The sequence below is a fragment of the Watersipora subatra genome, chromosome 4, assembly GCF_963576615.1.
Source record: "Watersipora subatra chromosome 4, tzWatSuba1.1, whole genome shotgun sequence".
NCBI classification, from domain to species: Eukaryota; Metazoa; Bryozoa; class Gymnolaemata; order Cheilostomatida; family Watersiporidae; genus Watersipora; species Watersipora subatra.
The window spans coordinates 31859744-31881853 of NC_088711.1; the positions used below are offsets into that span (position 1 = coordinate 31859744).

Consider the following 22110-nt stretch of genomic DNA (forward strand, 5'->3'; position numbering starts at 1 on the left):
CAGAGCCTCATACCATGGCTACACTACCCTTACATAACATACATGAACTAACACTAGAGACAGAGTCTCATACCATGGCTACACTACCCTTACATTACATACATGAACTAACACTAGAGACAGTCTCATACCATAACTACACTACCCTTACATTACATACATGAACTAACACTAGAGACAGAGTCTCATACCATGGCTACACTACCCTTACATTACATACATGAACTAACGCTAGCTTATTCTCATTTCGGTTCTGCTGGTTGTACAAAACAAAATGTACAGACGACAATCAGGTACCTCCATAGAAGTCTTTGAATCACCGAGAACAGGTAAAAGCAAAGCAAGGACATCTTCTCTGTTTGAGCCTGCGTATGCCAACCCCAATCTGAAATAGATATGAGAACGCACTTCAAATGGCAAGTACAAAACTTTAAGGCAACTTTCAAGTCATTTTATTCAAAAGAGAAAATAACCAGCGTCAGTTCTAAAGCAACTTGTGAGATGTTAAGTTACAACGAAGTTGACACGATCGAAGTCCGATGACGCGACTGAAGTCTGATGAGATGACTGAAGTCTGATGAGATGACTGATGTATGATGAGATGACTAAAGTGTGATGAGATGACTGAAGTGTGATGAGATGACTGAAGTGTGATGAGATGACTGAAGTGTGATGAGATGACTGAAGTGTGATGAGATGACTGAAGTGTGATGAGATGACTGAAGTGTGATGAGATGACTGAAGTGTGATGAGATGACTGAAGTGTGATGAGATGACTGAAGTGTGATGAGATGACTGATGTGTGATGAGATGACCGATGTGTGATGAGATGACCGATGTGTGATGAGATGACCGATGTGTGATGAGATGACTGATGTGTGATGAGATGACTGATGTGTGATGAGATGACTGATGTGTGATGAGATGACTGATGTGTGATGAGATGACTGATGTGTGATGAGATATGACTGATATGCGATGAGATGTCGGATGCATGATGAGATAATCGAAGTTATAGCTCAACGTAATAAAATTCGATGAAATATTAAGCATAAGAAGCAGTTGATAAAATTTTAATTCTAACCCAACAATGGAGCCAATACGAATCATAGTATTTTGATGAGGTACATAGTCTGAAAGAAGAGCCAGCGCAGGGTCACATTCATTCTTAACACCAGAATTTACAATTCCACAGGCAAGGAGAGCTCCAGCTTTAATCCAATCTTCATTTGAGTAGAGGTATTTGTCTATCTGTGTTAGACCTCCATCCACATCCCACAGAAGTACCAATCCAAGAGTAGCTGTAGCACTCATCATACCTGCAAGATACGATATATATATAAATTTCTATAAATAAACATACAGTAGACACTCCTACAACAAAAACAACTTGTTCTGGGAACGTTTATGCTAAGGGATTTTACGTTATTCAGACAGTAGAATACATGTAAATTGCCTTATTAGCTCAAAGATATTTCAAACGCACCCCTTTGATCTTCCAAAAAGGAAAAATATACGTACTTGACTTTTGAAATTAATGACTGTACCATAACTGTAGAACTATTAATTTGTATCAAAAACTTTTCTCCTTTTTCTTCTTGTTTTCACTCGGTTCACGATTGCGGTAATTTTGCAAAGAGTTAACGAGAAAACATGCCCGCAATGTCAATTTACCTCGAGTTTTTTAAAATTCTAGACGGAGAGGTCTATTTTGCAAAAGGAAAACAATAAAAATGTTTAATATATCTAAAATAAACTAAATATTACTTAACTATAATAAGAGCGGTGTTTATCTGTCTGTCAGAAAGGTTATGATGAAAAATAGGTTTCGACGATAAGTCAACTCGTGATATTCAGATCGGTAGACCGACTTTCTAGCACCTACACCGAACAATTGAACAACTACTTACTATTATCTGTGCTTTAACGACACACATGACAATTTCTCATGACGAATTAGATCGCCAGAGTACTAGTATACACAACCAAGATTGATAGCCCTGGACGTTGTTTTCTCTCTCAAGTGCGGTAAGAGGGAAAGCATAAATTTTAAGCCTAACCACGAGATACGCATTTTTCAAATCAAATTTGAGAAATTGCACTGACTTCACACTTTATGCTATAGAAATTTTTTACATAGTTCAAAGTAACCACAAAACATAATTTTTTGACGTCACATGGTTTATGTTATAGCAAGTATTCGTTATAGGAGCGTCTACTGTATATATATATATATTAATATAAAATACATATACCCTATGAGACACTATTATTCGTGGAGTTATTTATATTTTGCAAAATTTGTTTTTCCATACATTTTGTGGACTATATATAGTTACTAGACTTGACAATCTCTCACGCCGGACAGACCTGCCACGGCGGACAGACCTGCCAAGGCGGACAGACCTGCCACGGCGGACAGACCTGCCACGGCGGACAGACCTGCCAAGGCGGACAGACCTGCCAAGGCGGACAGACCTGCCACGGCGGACGAAACTATTGTTTTTGATAATGAGGCAAGATTGCTGTAGTTTTCTCTTCAGTTTTATAATCTTTTGTACATGCTGCTACATGTAGTTACATCTAAAAAAAACTTTTACAAATTTTTTCACAAGTTATCATCATTACCTATTTTAATTTTTAATTATTAAATGCGCTGTTCAATTTCAAATGTGTGACAATAACGGCACAATTTGAAATGTGTGACTATAACAACACAATTTCAAACTTCCATTTACGGTTTTTCCCAGGGAATTCGCTAAAAATTGCAAAACTAAAAACGGTTCACATGGAAACTCTCGAGTAGGATTTGCCTCTGCATTCTCTCCCCATTCGGTCAGTGCGCTACACTGATGTATTTAATTTCTATGTTCATACCTGTATCGAGAAGAATCAGAATCGCCATATTCAAAGTTTTGATAGATCACTTTTGCAGCGACAGTAACCTTTTTTATACATGGAATCCTAAGTAACAATACTAACTGTTATTAATAATTCAACATATTCATGATTTTTATTTTGTTTGCTTAGTTGGTATTAATCGCATAAGTATTAAATCATTTTTCGTTGTAATCATTGTAGCAAAACAGATTATCTAGCCATTACTTCCTAAGTATTTCAAACACCTTTACAGTTGTTTTATTTTTTCTTTCAATTTATTTTTTCTTTCAATTTATTTTAACTGAACACAACACTATTCATGATATGAAGTTTAAAAGTTAGAATGGTAAATGCTGCATATACTAAAAAAATTTAAAATAATAAATTTGAATAATTTACTTAATAAAATAAACACACAGAAATAAACAAACGCCTTCATTTAAAAATTGAAAAGAAATAAATGTTATTTTCAGTGCAAAGATTTATTTATTACCTTGCATTCAGTTAGTCAAATCAGACACATACCGAATGTTATTCATCAACTTCAGTATTACAAGTTGCCGGAGGTGATTTCAGTGAAAAACTGCAGGAGCGACTTTTGACGACGACATGCGGAATTCTGAGAAAACTGTGACAACCTTGAACAATTTTCTCAAGAATTGCGATGCGTTGTCTATAGGCTCAATTCTAACCCCAGCGATGGGTACAAAAAAGTTTGGAACTCAGCTATGTTTACTGATGACACCTGGCGACTAATTTTTGATTTTATGTAGTAGTTATTTTCAATTCGCGGATTTTAACCATTCGCGGAATTGCCTGCCAGCAAATTTTTAAATCCATCGAATAATATCATCTTATAGGGTACATACATAACATATATACATGTATATCTGATTAGGTATTTGTAAAATGAAATTTACATAATATGTATTGAAACACTAGGGGTAAAGCTGTGAAACACCATAAAATTAAATAGGTAGATCGCTCATTAAATGTTAGAATCAAGTAAGTTTGAGAACGAAGGGCTCATACATGATTATATGTGATTTGGACTAGCATCAATATGATACAAGTATGTTACATAAAGTTCTCTCCTCTTTTCACAATATTTGGTAAATGTGAGAGGAAACAATTATTACAAGAACTGTATATGAAGAAGCATACACCGATAGAGTTATAAAGTTATTTATTAATTCATTGAGCATTACATTCAGAGAGACAAGTTCATAACAAGACAATAGCAATACATTCAGAGAGACAAGTTCATAACAAGACAATAGCAATACATTCAGAGAGACAAGTTCATAACAAGACAATAGCAATACATTCAGAGAGACAAGTTCATAACAAGACAATAGCAATACATTCAGAGAGACAACACTAGTACAATTCTAGAGTTGAAAGCTAAAAACTCATACAAATGTAGCCACCCAATTATCAAGCAACTTATATCTACATATAGACAAGAATAATTTGACTTCTAAAACTACAATTAAATAGAGCTAGAAAAATGGACTCCCTGAGAACTCTATCTGCTTAACGCTAACATTCTGTATAGAAATCGATATGATTCCACAGTGCAAGTGTTGATGAGATGTGCTCACCGTGCTCCTTGTTTTTGTACAGCCACTTGTTGCCATCATCCATGAGTAGCTTGTCCTGTCCAAAGCCACAGTTGACAAATCCATTGACAAAGGATGCGGCCAGATTGGCCCTAGCAGAGTCTACATTGCTACCTCCCAGCTCTAAATAACAGAAAGCATGCCCAATACTGAGAGCCTAAACAACACCTTTTTAAAGAGATTGTAGATATTAAGCATCAGGTTGAGCTTAGTTATTAGAGAAAGTAGGTAACTTGTACGCTACTTGTCTTCTCTGCCTCTCATTGATAACTGTATATTTGTATGTATATATTTATATGTAATTAGTGTGAACAAACTCAAGTAAAAATAGAAGAAAAGCAGTGAACACTTATTGCTCGCACAAAGATTTGGTGTCCACTGCACCAATACTTCAACAGTGCTAACGTATAACAAGAAAGATTTGGTGTCCACTGCACCAATACTTCAACAGTGCTAACATATAACAAGAAAGATTTGGTGTCCACTGCACCAATACTTCAACAGTGCTAACATATAACAAGAAATAGATGACAGACTTGAAAGGCTGCATATGGATCCTACATCTTTGCTTGCCTGAAAACTTGGCAATAACGTGTATTTTTGTGAGCAGTAACATGCTAATGGAGGTAGGTTGAGATGTTGAGAGATTGCATTCAATCTGGATGAATAATTATAAGTAACAGTCCATGGAAATACCAGTGGAAGTTGCCGGAAACACTCTATATTCCCACACAAAGTTCCCCACCCAACCTTCGTAGACATTTAGAAGGCTGTACACACGTTATAGTAGAATTAGGAGAATAAAAGATACTTACTGCTGGGCTCAAGATGTGATTTAAATATATCCTCCGGAATCTTTGGCTCCATGATATCCAGCTGTAAAAGTTACAATAGCAGGTCGGTAACAACAAACAGGTGTTGCTCTTGAATGTGAAACGAATTGACGCTTGGTAGCAATTTTGTAACAGGCCATGGCCCAAACATAAATATAACTATACCATGGATAGCGTGTGTTTGTATATAACTGAAGAGAGAAATAGATGTGTAAAACACAAGGATAAACAAACACTGCTAGTACAATAACTATTAGTTGAAGGCTATTATGACCACCTTAACATACAAACTTTTATATATATTAAATCGGCGCAATAGTTTATATGCAAATATTTTTGCATCACCACATGAAATACTTTCCAACATACAATGTTTGAGGCTTGTTAAAACACACCAGTCTTGTAAACTGGTACATACATGACCAAACTTCCTGGGACCAACACATCAAACACAAGACATGAAGGTGTATGTCCATTTCTGTCTATTCATTGTGTGAGGAAGAAAGTGATGCGAAGACAACAAATCGTGAGACAACGTTAGCGATTACGATAAAATGCGACAAAATGAAAAAAGATCAAACAAAAGAATAGGATAATTGCTAGAGATGCCTCGATTCTAATTTCACAAGCCGATTCAGATACCGATTCGACATACCGATTCTTATTGAAAAATAATCCGATTCAGATCTTTTGGGTTGCATAGATAATTGTTAATTTTATTATAAAAATATAAATATAATGCAAAGAAAATATAAATATTCATGTATTATTTGTTTGTATTTATGGAAAAAAGACATACATGTATATACATTCATATATGTACTGCCATACCGTGCATCTAGTAACAAAACAGTCCATGGTTCTTGAAATCTGTTAATAATGGAAATTACTGTTAGTGGTACAGCTTTATCTATGATAATTAAGTCTTTCTTCGACTGCTGAACGAACTGCTGCGCCTGTACTGTTTAGAGCAAATAAATGTTTTGTTTAATTACCGTTACTGAATCAATTATCTCAGTGAGACGTCTTTATCTTCTATCACTATCGATGTAGCCAGTAGTACTGAAGGCTCACTTGCCACAGATGACGAAGGACAGGCTAAATACCGATAAGCCACTGAGGTTAATTTATGCGATACAAACGATACATCATATAGTCAGGATCAAGAGACAGAAAGATAACTTTATGGGTTTATGCATCGGCTGCTCAAATTACTTTCGTAATGCTAGTAAATAGAAACATTACACCGCATTCATGTTTCTCATGATTGTTCTTTGTTCGTGATTGGCTGCAAGGAATCATATAGCTGTAATTGGGAAATACCGCACTTTGTGATTACGTCCTGACTAAAGCAAAAATATTGCTCAGCTGTGTGGATGTTTATTAGGCTATAGACATGAAATAGATTGTGTGACAGGCTCGGAATTCATTAGGTAAAAAGAAGAAACTTGCAGCTGATGATTTGTTATTAGTGTAGCAGGCTAAAATACGGTTTTCTGCTAAATAGTTAACCTGTAAAAAGTATCTGAAGTTTCCGATTTTTAAGAAAAGATCGGCCGATACCGATTCAAATACTTAACACCCATATCGGCACCGATACCGATATTAGAATCGGGGCAACTGTAATAATTACCGTAAAACCTCTATTTGACCGGCACCTTTATTTGAACACCACCCCCATTTGACTACCACTTTCACATTCTTTGATCTTTACGAACCCATAATAGCAAGGGATAAGTTGAAAAATGTCCTCAAAATCATACTAGTAATGACTCGTTTACAGCAATAACATTTAATTCTTTCATTGTTTCTCTTTGTATCCAAGTCCGTTTTCCAACACCAGGAGTTTTTTTCGTTAAAACTTTGAAAGCAACAACACAGAAATACATAATTGATAACTGTAATTAACAACTGTATTGTTTTCTGACCTCAACTCTTTTCTGCAGTGTAAAAGAAGAGTAGTGGAAAACATTGTGGAACATATTGGACAGCCAGAAGATGTTCATTCCATCGAAAGCAACAATCGGAACGCAAGTGGCCGAGCAAAAGATGCAAATATTTTTGTTTCAAAATTGTTAATTTTTGTTTCTGCCTGTATTATAGGTATGGTTCATTTATGTCAATTGTTTTTGAATATATTAGTATCATTTCATAGATTATGTATATATATACAAATCTTAATATCGGCCTGTGATTCAGTCTGCAATTTGGTCCGTCCCGCTATAACTATTAAAATCTTGAAATGAAAAGCTCATTTCAAGCTGGATTTAATCATGGGGATTATGCATGGGCAACCGCAAGTTCCTAACCACGCAAGTTCCTAACCACGCATTTAATCACTGATAAACACAGCTCTTCGAGTTCTATTGCCCTTATCATAAATCGTATGCCCTTTTCTCCATTGGGCAGGCCATAAATGACGTATTAAATGATACATGATCCTTATAAAATATTTTTCGCCTGACTCTATGAAACACGATGCTTTTTTGCCCTCGCCATACTAAGGCAAATTTGTTTTCAGCCATACGATACCAATAATAATTTTTCTCGAAATGAAACTTTGGCGAATGTTATGCGTTATTTGTTTGCGAATCCGTTAAGGTTAAAACAGATTGGCAAATATATAAGTAATAAAATCTTAGTTTAAATGTTATACATACTGAAATACATACTAAAACTTCCTTCAAGTATGTTTTAGCAAGCTAAATTCAATTAAATTAGATTCAGCGTTTATGTTAGACATCTGTTTCGAAGGCAAGAACAATGCACGTAGTACATTGTAATGTTACATTTTCTCGCAGATCATAACCACAAAATCCACTAAAGTTATTGTAGGTAACTATAGTTACTAAGGTTAAAATATTGTTTTGTTACTATTTTTCAATGATGATGATTTTGATGATTTTTTCCAGGAAGTGATTACATTAGATAATTACTATGGGTTTCTATACCATTCTATATGTCTATACAATATTTTTGTCTTATGTCCACACTGAAATGAACTAAAATAATATAATTGCATACCAAATAATTTTTCATGGTAATCGTAGCAAAACGGACTATATCTAGCAATTACTAGCTAATGAGTTCACATTTACATGTATTTAAACACCTTAACAGTTGTATTTTTCCTCCCAATTTAGTTTAACAAAAAACTTTTTTCATGATACGAAATTTAAAAGTTAGTTGTTTGAAAAATATTCAAAACCTTTACAGCGGTTTTCTTTTTTCTCTTAATTCATCTGAACTCCAAAAAAAACACTTTTCCCATGATATGAAGTTGGAAAATTAGAATGGTAAATATTGCATATGTTAAATAAATTTTTTGTGCAAAAACGTTTATATTACCCAGGAATTCAGTAGTTACTATATAAAGTAAAAATTTGCAGATTTATAGCATATTTGATAGCATCTTTGCGATTATCTTAAAACGGCTTGCAATGGATCAACCCTAATAACTCCTCTTCTAGCGCATATAAAAAAGCCAGTTTGAGTGCAAACTGTAGCAAACGTATCACTAAAGAATGAATTAAACAAAGCCTAATGTATTTTTACACAAATCTATGTTTCTCAGCGTATGATTGATTGTTTTCATATATAAAGCAAATACCAAAAGGAACTCATGGAATGAAAGACAAATACTTAACCATTGGTAGGCCATATAAAAAGCTATGCTGAAAGCTCTATGTCACAAAGAGTGTAAGAGGATAAAATACTGACCTCTCTAGCCAAAGCGAGGAAGTTATTATTTAGATGTGAATTAGACATCAGCTCGACGAGTTCATCAGAGTCTTCCACATCCTCATCAAGCTCAAGGAAGATCTGCTGTCTGCCCAGCATATATGCCATCTGTTTCTGCACCATCCTGAAATCAACTCACTATTTTACTTTACCTTTTCCTTACTTTTTAAAAATCTACAAACTAAAAAGAGTGGTTTTGCACAATTACTACAGCTAATAACGCTTTCCACCTCTTGACTGAGCATGATTGTAACAATTGATAGACAAGAGTGACCTCTTGACTGAGTATGATTGTAACAATTGATAGACAAGACTGACCTCTTGACTGAGCATGATTGTAACAATTGATAGACAAGAGTGACCTCTTGACTGAGTATGATTGTAACAGTTGATATACAAGACTGACCCTTTACTGAGTATGATTGTAACAATTGATAGCCAAGACTGACCTCTTGACTGAAGATAATTGTAACAATTGATAGGGAAGACTCACCCCTTGACTGAGTATGATTGAAACAATTGATAGCCAAGACTGACCTCTTGACTGAAGATAATTGTAACAATTGATAGGCAAGACTGACCTCTTGACTGAGTATAATTGTAACAATTGATAGGCAAGACTGACCTCTTTACTGAGTATGATTGTAACAATTGATAGACAAGACTGACCTCTTGACTGAGCATGATTGTAACAATTGATAGACAAGAGTGACCTCTTGACTGAGTATGATTGTAACAGTTGATATACAAGACTGACCCTTTACTGAGTATGATTGTAACAATTGATAGCCAAGACTGACCTCTTGACTGAAGATAATTGTAACAATTGATAAGGAAGACTCACCCCTTGACTGAGTATGATTGAAACAATTGATAGCCAAGACTGACCTCTTGACTGAAGATAATTGTAACAATTGATAGGCAAGACTGACCTCTTGACTGAGTATAATTGTAACAATTGATAGGCAAGACTGACCTCTTTACTGAGTATGATTGTAACAATTGATAGACAAGACTGACCCTTGACTGAGTATAATTGTAACAATTGATAGGCAAGACTGACCTCTTGACTGAGTATAATTGTAACAATTGATAGGCAAGACTGACCTCTTGACTGAGTATGATTGTAACAATTGATAGACAAGACTGACCTCTTGACTGAGTATGATTGTAACAATTGATAGACAAGACTGACCCCTTGACTGAGTATAATTGTAACAATTGATAGGCAAGACTGACCCCTTGACTGAGTATAATTGTAACAATTGATAGACAAGACTGACCTCTTGACTGAGTATAATTGTAACAATTGATAGGCAAGACTGACCTCTTGACTGAGTATGATTGTAACAATTGATAGACAAGACTGACCTCTTGACTGAGTATAATTGTAACAATTGATAGGCAAGACTGACCCCTTGACTGAGTATAATTGTAACAATTGATAGACAAGACTGACCTCTTGACTGAGTATAATTGTAACAATTGATAGGCAAGACTGACCCTTGACTGAGTATAATTGTAACAATTGATAGACACAACTGACCCCTTGACTGAGTATAATTGTAACAATTGATAGACAAGACTGACCTCTTGACTGAGTATAATTGTAACAATTGATAGGCAAGACTGACCTCTTGACTGAGTATAATTGTAACAATTGATAGACACAACTGACCCCTTGACTGAGTATAATTGTAACAATTGATAGACAAGACTGACCTCTTGACTGAGTATAATTGTAACAATTGATAGACAAGACTGACCCCTTGACTGAGTATAATTGTAACAATTGATAGACAAGACTGACCTCTTGACTGAGTATAATTGTAACAATTGACAGGCAAGACTGACCCTTGACTGAGTATAATTGTAACAATTGATAGACAAGACTGACCTCTTGACTGAGTATAATTGTAACAATTGATAGACAAGACTGACCTCTTGACTGAGTATAATTGTAACAATTGATAGACAAGACTGACCCCTTGACTGAGTATAATTGTAACAATTGATAGGGAAGACTGACCCTTGACTGAGTATAATTGTAATAATTGATAGGGAAGACTCACCCCTTGACTGAGTATGATTGAAACAATTGATAGACACAACTGACCCCTTGACTGAGTATGATTGAAACAATTGATAGACACAACTGACCCCTTGACTGAGTATAATTGTAACAATTGATAGGCAAGACTGACCTCTTGACTGAGTATGATTGTAACAATTGATAGACAAGACTGACCTCTTGACTGAGTATAATTGTAACAATTGATAGACAAGACTGACCTCTTGACTGAGTATAATTGTAACAATTGATAGGCAAGACTGACCTCTTGACTGAGTATAATTGTAACAATTGATAGGCAAGACTGACCTCTTGACTGAGTATAATTGTAACAATTGATAGACAAGACTGACCTCTTGACTGAGTATGATTGTAACAATTGATAGACAAGACTGACCTCTTGACTGAGTATGATTGTAACAATTGATAGACAAGACTGACCTCTTGACTGAGTATGATTGTAACAATTGATAGACAAGACTGACCTCTTGACTGAGTATGATTGTAACAATTGATAGACAAGACTGACCCCTTGACTGAGAATAATTATAACAATTGATAGGCAAGACTGACCCCTTGACTGAGTATGATTGTAACAATTGATAGACAAGACTGACCTCTTGACTGAGTATGATTGTAACAATTGATAGACAAGACTGACCTCTTGACTGAGTATAATTGTAACAATTGATAGGCAAGACTGACCCCTTGACTGAGTATGATTGTAACAATTGATAGACAAGACTGACCTCTTGACTGAGTATAATTGTAACAATTGATAGACAAGACTGACCTCTTGACTGAGTATGATTGTAACAATTGATAGACACAACTGACCCCTTGACTGAGTATGATTGTAACAATTGATAGACAAGACTGACCTCTTGACTGAGTATGATTGTAACAATTGATAGACACAACTGACCTCTTGACTGAGTATAATTGTAACAATTGATAGGCAAGACTGACCTCTTGACTGAGTATAATTGTAACAATTGATAGACAAGACTGACCTCTTGACTGAGTATAATTGTAACAATTGATAGGCAAGACTGACCCCTTGACTGAGTATGATTGTAACAATTGATAGACAAGACTGACCCTTGACTGAGTATAATTGTAACAATTGATAGGCAAGACTGACCCTTGACTGAGTATAATTGTAACAATTGATAGGCAAGACTGACCTCTTGACTGAGTATAATTGTAACAATTGATAGGCAAGACTGACCCCTTGACTGAGTATAATTGTAACAATTGATAGGCAAGACTGACCCTTGACTGAGTATGATTGTAACAATTGATAGACAAGACTGACCTCTTGACTGAGTATGATTGTAACAATTGATAGGCAAGACTGACCTCTTGACTGAGTATAATTGTAACAATTGATAGACAAGACTGACCTCTTGACTGAGTATAATTGTAACAATTGATAGGCAAGACTGACCCTTGACTGAGTATGATTGTAACAATTGATAGGCAAGACTGACCTCTTGACTGAGTATAATTGTAACAATTGATAGGCAAGACTGACCTCTTGACTGAGTATAATTGTAACAATTGATAGACAAGACTGACCTCTTGACTGAGTATGATTGTAACAATTGATAGGCAAGACTGACCTCTTGACTGAGTATAATTGTAACAATTGATAGGCAAGACTGACCTCTTTACTGAGTATAATTGTAACAATTGATAGACAAGACTGACCTCTTGACTGAGTATGATTGTAACAATTGATAGGCAAGACTGACCTCTTGACTGAGTATGATTGTAACAATTGATAGGCAAGACTGACCCTTGACTGAGTATAATTGTAATAAGTGATAGGGAAGACTCACCCCTTGACTGAGTATGATTGAAACAATTGATAGACACAACTGACCCCTTGACTGAGTATGATTGTAACAATTGATAGGCAAGACTGACCTCTTGACTGAGTATAATTGTAACAATTGATAGGCAAGACTGACCTCTTGACTGAGTATGATTGTAACAATTGATAGGCAAGACTGACCCCTTGACTGAGTATGATTGTAACAATTGATAGGCAAGACTGACCCTTGACTGAGTATAATTGTAACAATTGACAGGGAAGACTGACCTCTCGACTGAGTATAATTGTAACAATTGATAGGCAAGACTGACCCTTGACTGAGTATGATTGTAACAATTGACAGGGAAGACTGACCTCTCGACTGAGTATGATTATAACAACTGATAGGCAAGACTGCTGAAAATATTAAACAACCGATCATGAAACTGCAGCAAATCTTTGCAGACAGTATATGCAAGAGCGCCCAATTTCTGGCGGGGTTAATCATGCTTCCTTATAACTGTAATAATGGCACATCAATGTACACCAAATGCTTCACCAATGTACTTTACTAGCACATAGATAAGTCTGACAGTCATGAGTGATAGATGAGAACATAGTCAGCAGATGAGAACATAGTCAGCATTCATGTGATGATGCAAACATAGGTGCCAGCCTTCAAAGAGTTGCATAAACTAGAGGTCTACCATAAAGCTCAACAAATGCTCATAGTAATAATAGTAATAATAGTAATAATACAAAAGCGAACAAGGTATGCTTTAAACCTCACTTGTCCGGGCAAGTCTTGAATATCTCAGTAATAAGCTTAATGTCATTCAGTTGAATTGCAAGTCTCAGAGACTCCGGATACTTGTTGAACTTTCGATTGATTGCTAAGCAAGTCTTGAGCAAGTTGGTATTCTCTGGATCCGGCACATATGGTACACAGCTACAAACACATATGGTACACAGCTACAAGCACATACGGTATACAGTTACAAGCACATATAGTACACAGCTACAAACACATATGGTACACAGCTACAAGCACCTATGGTACACAGCTACAAACACATATGGTACACAGCTACAAGCACATATAATATACAGTTACAAGCACATATGGTACACAGCGACAAGCACATATGGTACACAGCTACAAGCACATATGGTACACAGCTACAAGCACATATGGTACACAGCTACAGCACATATGATATACAGTTACAAGCACATATGGTACACAGCTACAAGCACATATGGTACACAGCTACAAGCACATATAATATACAGTTACAAGCACATATGGTACACAGCTACAAACACATATGGTACACAGCTACAAGCACCTATGGTACACAGCGACAAGCACATATGGTACACAGCTACAAGCACATATGGTACAGAGCTACAAACACACATGGTTCACAGCTACAAGCACATGAAACACCTAATGACATCAGATAGTACTAAAAAAACAAACAGATCAACTACATAAATTGCCATACTATGAACCTGAATAGCACTGCCCTCATAGTGTACCAATTATCTATACATTCTATTGTTGGGATACCTGCTAACGACGATATTACAACTTAGCACGAGATCTATGTCAGTCCAAACGCTCAGTCAAAACAGCCCCAAGTGTGAAAGAGAGATGTCAAAAGTATAACCTACCCTATGTATGTACATCTATATATAGATTTCTCAAAATATTATATATACTTTGAGAAATCTATTCTAGAAATTCCCCTGTCATTACAGCCCATGACCAAAGTGATATTGGAAAAAAGAAAGGGTAGTGATGGTTGAGAAATGCAATATTAGCAGTCAAATGGCACTGCAGGGCAATAGGATAACCGCAATGGTAGCTGCAATGGTAGCTGTAATGTACTGGGTGTTATTTTGTACAACAAACAGCAATAATGAAAAGAAAAGATTATATGTTTATATCTCTCCCGCTGCAATAGGAGAAATAAAATATTAGAAGTAAAATGCACTGATATTATTAGAATAACCAATATTATTAATATAGTAATACAGTAATAATAGAAACCAATGCACAATTTTGTTTACATTTCGAAACGTCATAGCAACCAATATCAAAAAGCTATGATATTTATATAGATTTTTAGAAAATCTATTTAAATAAACTATTTAGAAAAAATAATAACAGTAACATATTGCCCAACATCGGTCACTATATACTTTGATCTTGTAAATTTGAATGCTAATTCTTATAATTAAATCTCATAAAATCAAATAACTATTCTTATAATTAAATATTGTAATAATCTCATAAGAATCGTTAAAAATATCATCATTACCTTTACTTACACTGCTTTAGACACCAGTTGGAATACCAAAGTACTCATTATAAGTGACCAAAATGTCAGTTACTTTGAAATCGGCAAAAAAGAAACGATTACTTTTCAGTACTTCTACGTTAATTACAGAAACCTTCGGTAATTGGACAATGCCATAGACTGGTGAAATGTGCACGTATTTTTCGTGAAATTCGCACAACGTAATGGTTCTATTCTCTGTCACGCGGCCTTATCGGCGTTTCGTTGGCCGGTCGTAATTTTGATAAAAATGAGGCTTGTCAAGTTTTAATAACGATTTTAGGTCAAATTAATCTGTCTATTTATGTATAATCCGGCCAGATGGGTAAGGTTTAGGATATTGTCTACAAATTTCAAAGACTTGGTAGCACATTTAAATAGGTTTATACGTGTTTTGTATCATTATTATACTTATTATTATATTATTATGCTATTATATATTGATTAGATTTGGGTACAAGGGTTTGCGACAGTGTTGATGAATAATCTTCGTGAGTTGTGTGCACATATGCATTTATCATAAAGCTCTCAAACGATGGCTTCGATATTTCTGCATTCCGATTTAAGCTATTAAAATCTTGATATTGAAAATCCACATTCTGATGGTTTTGAACTCCCAACAAATTCGCTCCGAGAAGTTTCTTATCTGGATGTTCTACCACTGAGCTAGAACGGCAGTGATCAACAGCGTTTTCATATACCGGATACACAGGAACATCGTAACTGGTGGATGCGTCCACCAGTTACGATGCTCCTGTTCAGAGATATTTTGAGACCTAAGTAATGTATATGCAATGCGATGCTTATTCGTCTTTTTTCGTTAAAGCTAATAATTTATTTCGAACTTATAATTTGGCGATTTTTGTCCTGATTATATACATTACCAAAATAAATACGTTGCATCGACATTTCGTAGTTTACATAGTTGCTATTTATTTTACATCTACTCTCAGTTCCCTACTAATTTATTCCAGCTGCTCAGAAGACTTTTTCCCAGCTACATTATGTTTTTTTTAAATTCTGATTTGGTATCTTGCGCTCCACAATCATTAAATACAAACAAAATCTTTGTTCGTTTAAAAAATCTTTTACATTATTTCTTTTAGTTAAAATTTAAACACCTTTGTTCCTATGAATATTTTTCAATTTGTTATTTAACGTTTATTTTAATAGCAATATAGTATATTAACAAGCGTAATTTCCTTTCCTCAACAGACGAATAAGGCGAAGTTCGCTAAACACGCGTTTCACAAAAATTCCTATCAGTGCTCGCTTTGTGTTTAGCTTACACACATTTCCTCTAAAACATAACCAATGTTGTAAATGACTCTTTTGTAAAGAACCTGTTTGAGAACCTTCCGCAAGTGGCTCATAACAACGTCGTTAAACGAATAAATATGCTGTTTCCGGAGCTGTTCGGAACGTTTAATTCCATATGCATGCTCCGGTTTGGTCGAGAACCGAATTTAAGGACGAGATCCGAACCGGACAAATCTCAAATTTTATGGTCAAAAACCGAGTTGGTCGAGAACCACAGCATTCGAGAACTGAGGTTCCACTGTATTTGCATACATTTACATACTTTGAAAAATATATATATAGATTTACATTCTCTTATTACATTTATAAGTTTCTTATAACTTTTGAAATTTATAAAAAGTTTTCAAAGCTTGTTTCATTATCATTATTATTCCAACTTGCATTTTTGAAACATAATTTGAGTATCGTGTTTGAAGTTTAAACATTATTCACCTACCTTTCTAAACCTAACAATGAGTTATTCGTGATTAATTTTACATTTTACAACAAACATCTGTAAGATTACTGTACGATTATCTGTTAGATTATCTGTAAGATTTATCGTGTAACATTACAAGTATCAGTTATTACTTGCCCTCTTATATTCACACACTTTGAATAATACATATCTAGATTTACATTTTCTTATTACATTCATAAACTTCTTATAACTTTTGAAGTTGATACTATAAGTTTTTTAAAGTTTGTTGCATTACCGTTTTTATTTTAACTTGTATTTTTTAAACATCATTTGAGCATGGTGTTTGAAGTTTAAACATTATTCATTTTCCTATCAATGTTACTATTCCTTAGTTAGTTTCCAATCTTTATTATTAATATTAATTTTGCATTCAGCCATTTTTGGCAGACATTGTTCTGATAAAATTTTAACTACAAAATACTACCATATTCTGTCACATTCTTTTTTATTAATCTGTTAAATACATGTATTCTCAGAAGTTACACATTGTCTAATGCCTTCAGAGAAAATATCCTGTCCTGCACAAAACCATTTCCTCTTGGTATGGAGTTTGAAAGTTACAGTCGTTTGACAAAGTTCTACAATCGTTACAGTTGTTTTCATTTTTCTCTCAATGTATTGTAACTACACAAAACACTTCTCTCGTGATATGTAGTTTGAAAGTTAGAGTGGCACACGTTGTTATATGTTAAACACAAATCAATTTTCTGTCCAAAGACATTTTTATTACTCGGGCAACATCGCTAGTACATTTATATATATATAAATCTTCGTGGTTATCTGTCTATCATCTGTCAGCTGTTTGTCTATCCAGTGATAAAGTTTTAGCAACAAAGAATCACCTTTATACTGGATTAGAACTCACGAAATTCTAACTGCAAGTCTACTATCAAGCGCGCGTAACCACAGGACTACGCTGTTCTTATCACACCCATCGCTCTTCCCACATACTCTATATCCTTTTTGCGATTACATACGCTAAATGTGCATTTTTTTATTATAATACAGCGTGCCCTTGGGTTACGATGACTCTGTTATACGATTTTTTGCCTAACAAAGTAGAACACGATATTTTTTGTAACTCGCCATACAAACACAAAAATTTTTTCAACAACCTTTGATATCAACAAAAGATCTACCAAAATTAAATTTTGGCAGTCGGTGTGGTGATTATGTTGAAGTAACGAAGATGCCTATATGAATAATATGATATTCACCGAAAGCCCTCTCACAACACCTGAAAGAGATACAATGCTAGCCCGGTCTCTATCTCGGTTCAGCGTTATTCGTTATAAATGATAGTGAAAACGAGACTTGAGGTGATCAAATTTTTACTGATGACAAAGTTGAAGTTTAGTAAAATACGTACTAAACTTAACTTTAAGTACATATAAGTACATTAAGTACTTTAAGTACATGTATGTGTTTAGTAAGCTAACTTCATTTAAGTCAACTTCAACATTTATGCTATATGTTCATCTCGAAAATAAGAACTCCCAACAGTCTATACTGCAAGTAGTACATAGTAATGTTACATTTTGTTGTAAATAATAACCACTAAATACACTAAAGTTACTGTAGGTAACTATAGTTACTAAGGTTAACATATTATTTTGTTACTCATTTTTAATATATACAGAACGCATATAAATATACAGCACTATTTAAAATATACAGAACGTATATAAAATTTTGATGATTTTGACCAGGGGGTGTTTTCGTTATAAAATTACAATGAGTTTCTTTACTCCTCTATACGACATTTTCGCCTTATGATGACAACACTGAAACGAATTAAAACCATATAATTGTATACCAAATAATTTATCATTGTAATCATAGCATAACAGACTTTGTTAAGCCATTATTTGCTAATTATTTCATATTTACATTTAAACACCTTTATAGTTGTTTTATTTTTCCAATTAATTCATTTCAACTGCACAAATCAATTTTTTTATGATACAAAGTTTAAAAGTTAGTTATTTGAAAAAGTTTGAAAACCGTCCCAGCTGTTTTATTTTTCCTCCTGATTCACTTGAGCTGCACAAAACGCTTTCTCATGATATGAGGTTATAAAGTTAGAATAGTAAATGTTATGCTAAATGAGAATAATTTCTGTGCAAGACTTTTTTATTACCCGGGCATTCAACTAAGCTAAAACTTGCCACATTACAAATGGGTGTGAACAGAACAGATTGCGTAAACCCACCTCTTAAGATAGAGACAGACACGACTGTAGACGTTGAGGTCAACAAACTCGAGCAGCATATCCATATGTTCTATCTCCATGAGAAGATCGCATGCCTCTGCCTCAGTATTGTGTGACATTAAATATGGCACGATGAGACGAGACAGCCCAAGTAGAGCATCCCTCTGTGCACTGTCTTCATCTGTCAACTCTTGCCACTCCGCAGCTACCTCTCCAGTCAGATGTCTGCAAGGAGTGTAATTCGAGTTGCCATACGAAAGACCTAACGATGTCCAGCAGCTGCAGTAAAACCATAAAGTGCCACGTTACCTGACATATTCATGACCCCAAAGGTCAATGTCGCCACCTCCTCCGAGTAGTTTATACTTCAGACAGTCTCGCTTGCCGTCCGCCATGGTCATCCCCAGAACGGATATGACATCAGCACACAATTTCTACCATAAAGTTAGATATGCTAGCTATACAATAATTATCCATCAAATATGCTATGTAAACAAATATATGATCTGTCTATGATTTATAATGAGTCAATAAACAAGTAGTCTTTACTATGCAGTATAAAGTATAGAGACGTAACAGCAATACCCAAGGATATTCAATGATGATTACATGCATTTTGGTGAACAAAAGCACTGTCCATGTTGTTACATCACTACAATATCCTACACCCCTGCATTTACAAACAACATCGTTTTGCATTATGACATATTTCATGCTGAATCGATCAATTCAAGCTAGAACAGTGGCCAAACTATGTATGTAAATGCAATAGAACAAAAGGAGCAATAACACGCTTGTAAGAAGCGTGAGCAGACAACTTTGCGCATATCACTGATGCAGTGCTGAGCAAGGGCAGATAAATCTAGTAAAAATGGTGAGTTGATTATTGTATGCAAGAATTACAGATTTGAGTCTCAGTCGGGAATCTCAACGCTGTTTCAAACCTTTCTGACTCATTTTTACCCCGTTAGAATTGTTGCAGACCTAACTCAGCAAATGGAGTGACATGTACATGGAGTTTCAGAATACCAACCTTGGTGCCAGGGTCTGTCAGTTTAGCATAGAAGTTGCTAAGTGTAGCGTAGTGTGGGCGTAGAAACTTGAGGGGTTTTGGTACGCTTGTCATTGAAGTAGTTGCCGCTTTTATCAGCGCCTGCATGCTACTTAGCGCTGGTCTGTACAACGTATTGTCCGGCTCCTACAATGAAACACACCTGATACTTAAACTGTCGAACTGATAATTATGTCTCGCCTTGAGGTGAAGGATGGTATCTCTCTCAGCCATCACAGGAAGCAGAGCACAAGTTTAATATATGACAAGTTTAAACTTCCTAGTCAGTATCTCAACTAAGAAGCTCTGATAATGTCAATGTTTACACATGTTGCAGTTTTACACATTTCAGCTCATTTACCACTAGGTAATAGATTACTACTAGGTAATAGATTACTACTAGGTAATAGATTACTGCTAGGTAATAGATTACTGCTAGGTAATAGATTACTGCTAGGTAATAGATTACTACTAGGTAATAGATTACTACTAGGTAATAGATTACTACTAGGTAATAGATTACTACTAGGTAATAGATTACTGCTAGGTAATAGATTACTACTAGGTAATAGATTACTGCTAGGTAATAGATTACTGCTAGGTAATAGATTACTGCTAGGTAATAGATTACTACTAGGTAATAGATTACTGCTAGGTAATAGATTACTGCTAGGTAATAGATTACTGCTAGGTAATAGATTACTGCTAGGTAATAGATTACTGCTAGGTAATAGATTACTGCTAGGTAATAGATTACTGCTAGGTAATAGATTACTGCTAGGTAATATATTACTACTAGGTAATAGATTACTGCTAGGTAATAGATTACTACTAGGTAATAGATTACTGCTAGGTAATAGATTACTGCTAGGTAATAGATTACTACTAGGTAATAGATTACTGCTAGGTAATAGATTACTGCTAGGTAATAGGTTACTGCTAGGTAATAGATTACTGCTAGGTAATATATTACTACTAGGTAATAGATTACTGCTAGGTAATAGATTACTACTAGGTAATATATTACTGCTAGGTAATAGATTACTGCTAGGTAATAGATTACTACTAGGTAATAGATTACTACTAGGTAATAGATTACTGCTAGGTAATAGATTACTGCTAGGTAGTAGATTACTACTAGGTAATAGATTACTGCTAGGTAATAGATTACTACTAGGTAATAGATTACTACTAGGTAATAGATTACTACTAGGTAATAGATTACTACTAGGTAATAGATTACTACTAGGTAATAGATTACTGCTAGGTAATAGATTACTACTAGGTAATAGATACTGCTAGGTAATAGATTACTACTAGGTAATAGATTACTACTAGGTAATAGATTACTACTAGGTAATAGATTACTACTAGGTAATAGATTACTACTAGGTAATAGATTACTACTAGGTAATAGATTACTACTAGGTAATAGATTACTGCTAGGTAATAGATTACTACTAGGTAATAGATTACTACTAGGTAATAGATTACTACTAGGTAATAGATTACTACTAGGTAATAGATTACTACTAGGTAATAGATTACTGCTAGGTAATAGATTACTACTAGGTAATAGATACTGCTAGGTAATAGATTACTACTAGGTAATAGATTACTGCTAGGTAATAGATTACTGCTAGGTAATAGATTACTACTAGGTAATAGATTACTACAAGGTAATAGATACTGCTAGGTAATAGATTACTACTAGGTAATAGATTACTGCTAGGTAATAGATTACTGCTAGGTAATA

The 22110-nt window shown here is 34.8% G+C and overlaps 1 protein-coding gene across 1 annotated transcript in view; it reads right to left on the minus strand.

Moving 5' to 3' along the window:
* LOC137395131 (26S proteasome non-ATPase regulatory subunit 2-like) overlaps window positions 1-22110 on the minus strand; it is a 48165-nt gene that overhangs the window by 16675 nt on the left and 9380 nt on the right. Inside the window, exons 3-11 of the mRNA XM_068081938.1 lie at window positions 20337-20501; window positions 19613-19737; window positions 19304-19528; window positions 13757-13915; window positions 9056-9200; window positions 5318-5378; window positions 4485-4625; window positions 1085-1319; window positions 298-385 (exon numbers count right to left, since the gene is read on the minus strand). Coding sequence (XP_067938039.1) covers window positions 298-385; window positions 1085-1319; window positions 4485-4625; window positions 5318-5378; window positions 9056-9200; window positions 13757-13915; window positions 19304-19528; window positions 19613-19737; window positions 20337-20501 — 1344 coding nt within the window. The remainder of the gene's footprint in view (window positions 1-297; window positions 386-1084; window positions 1320-4484; window positions 4626-5317; window positions 5379-9055; window positions 9201-13756; window positions 13916-19303; window positions 19529-19612; window positions 19738-20336; window positions 20502-22110) is intronic.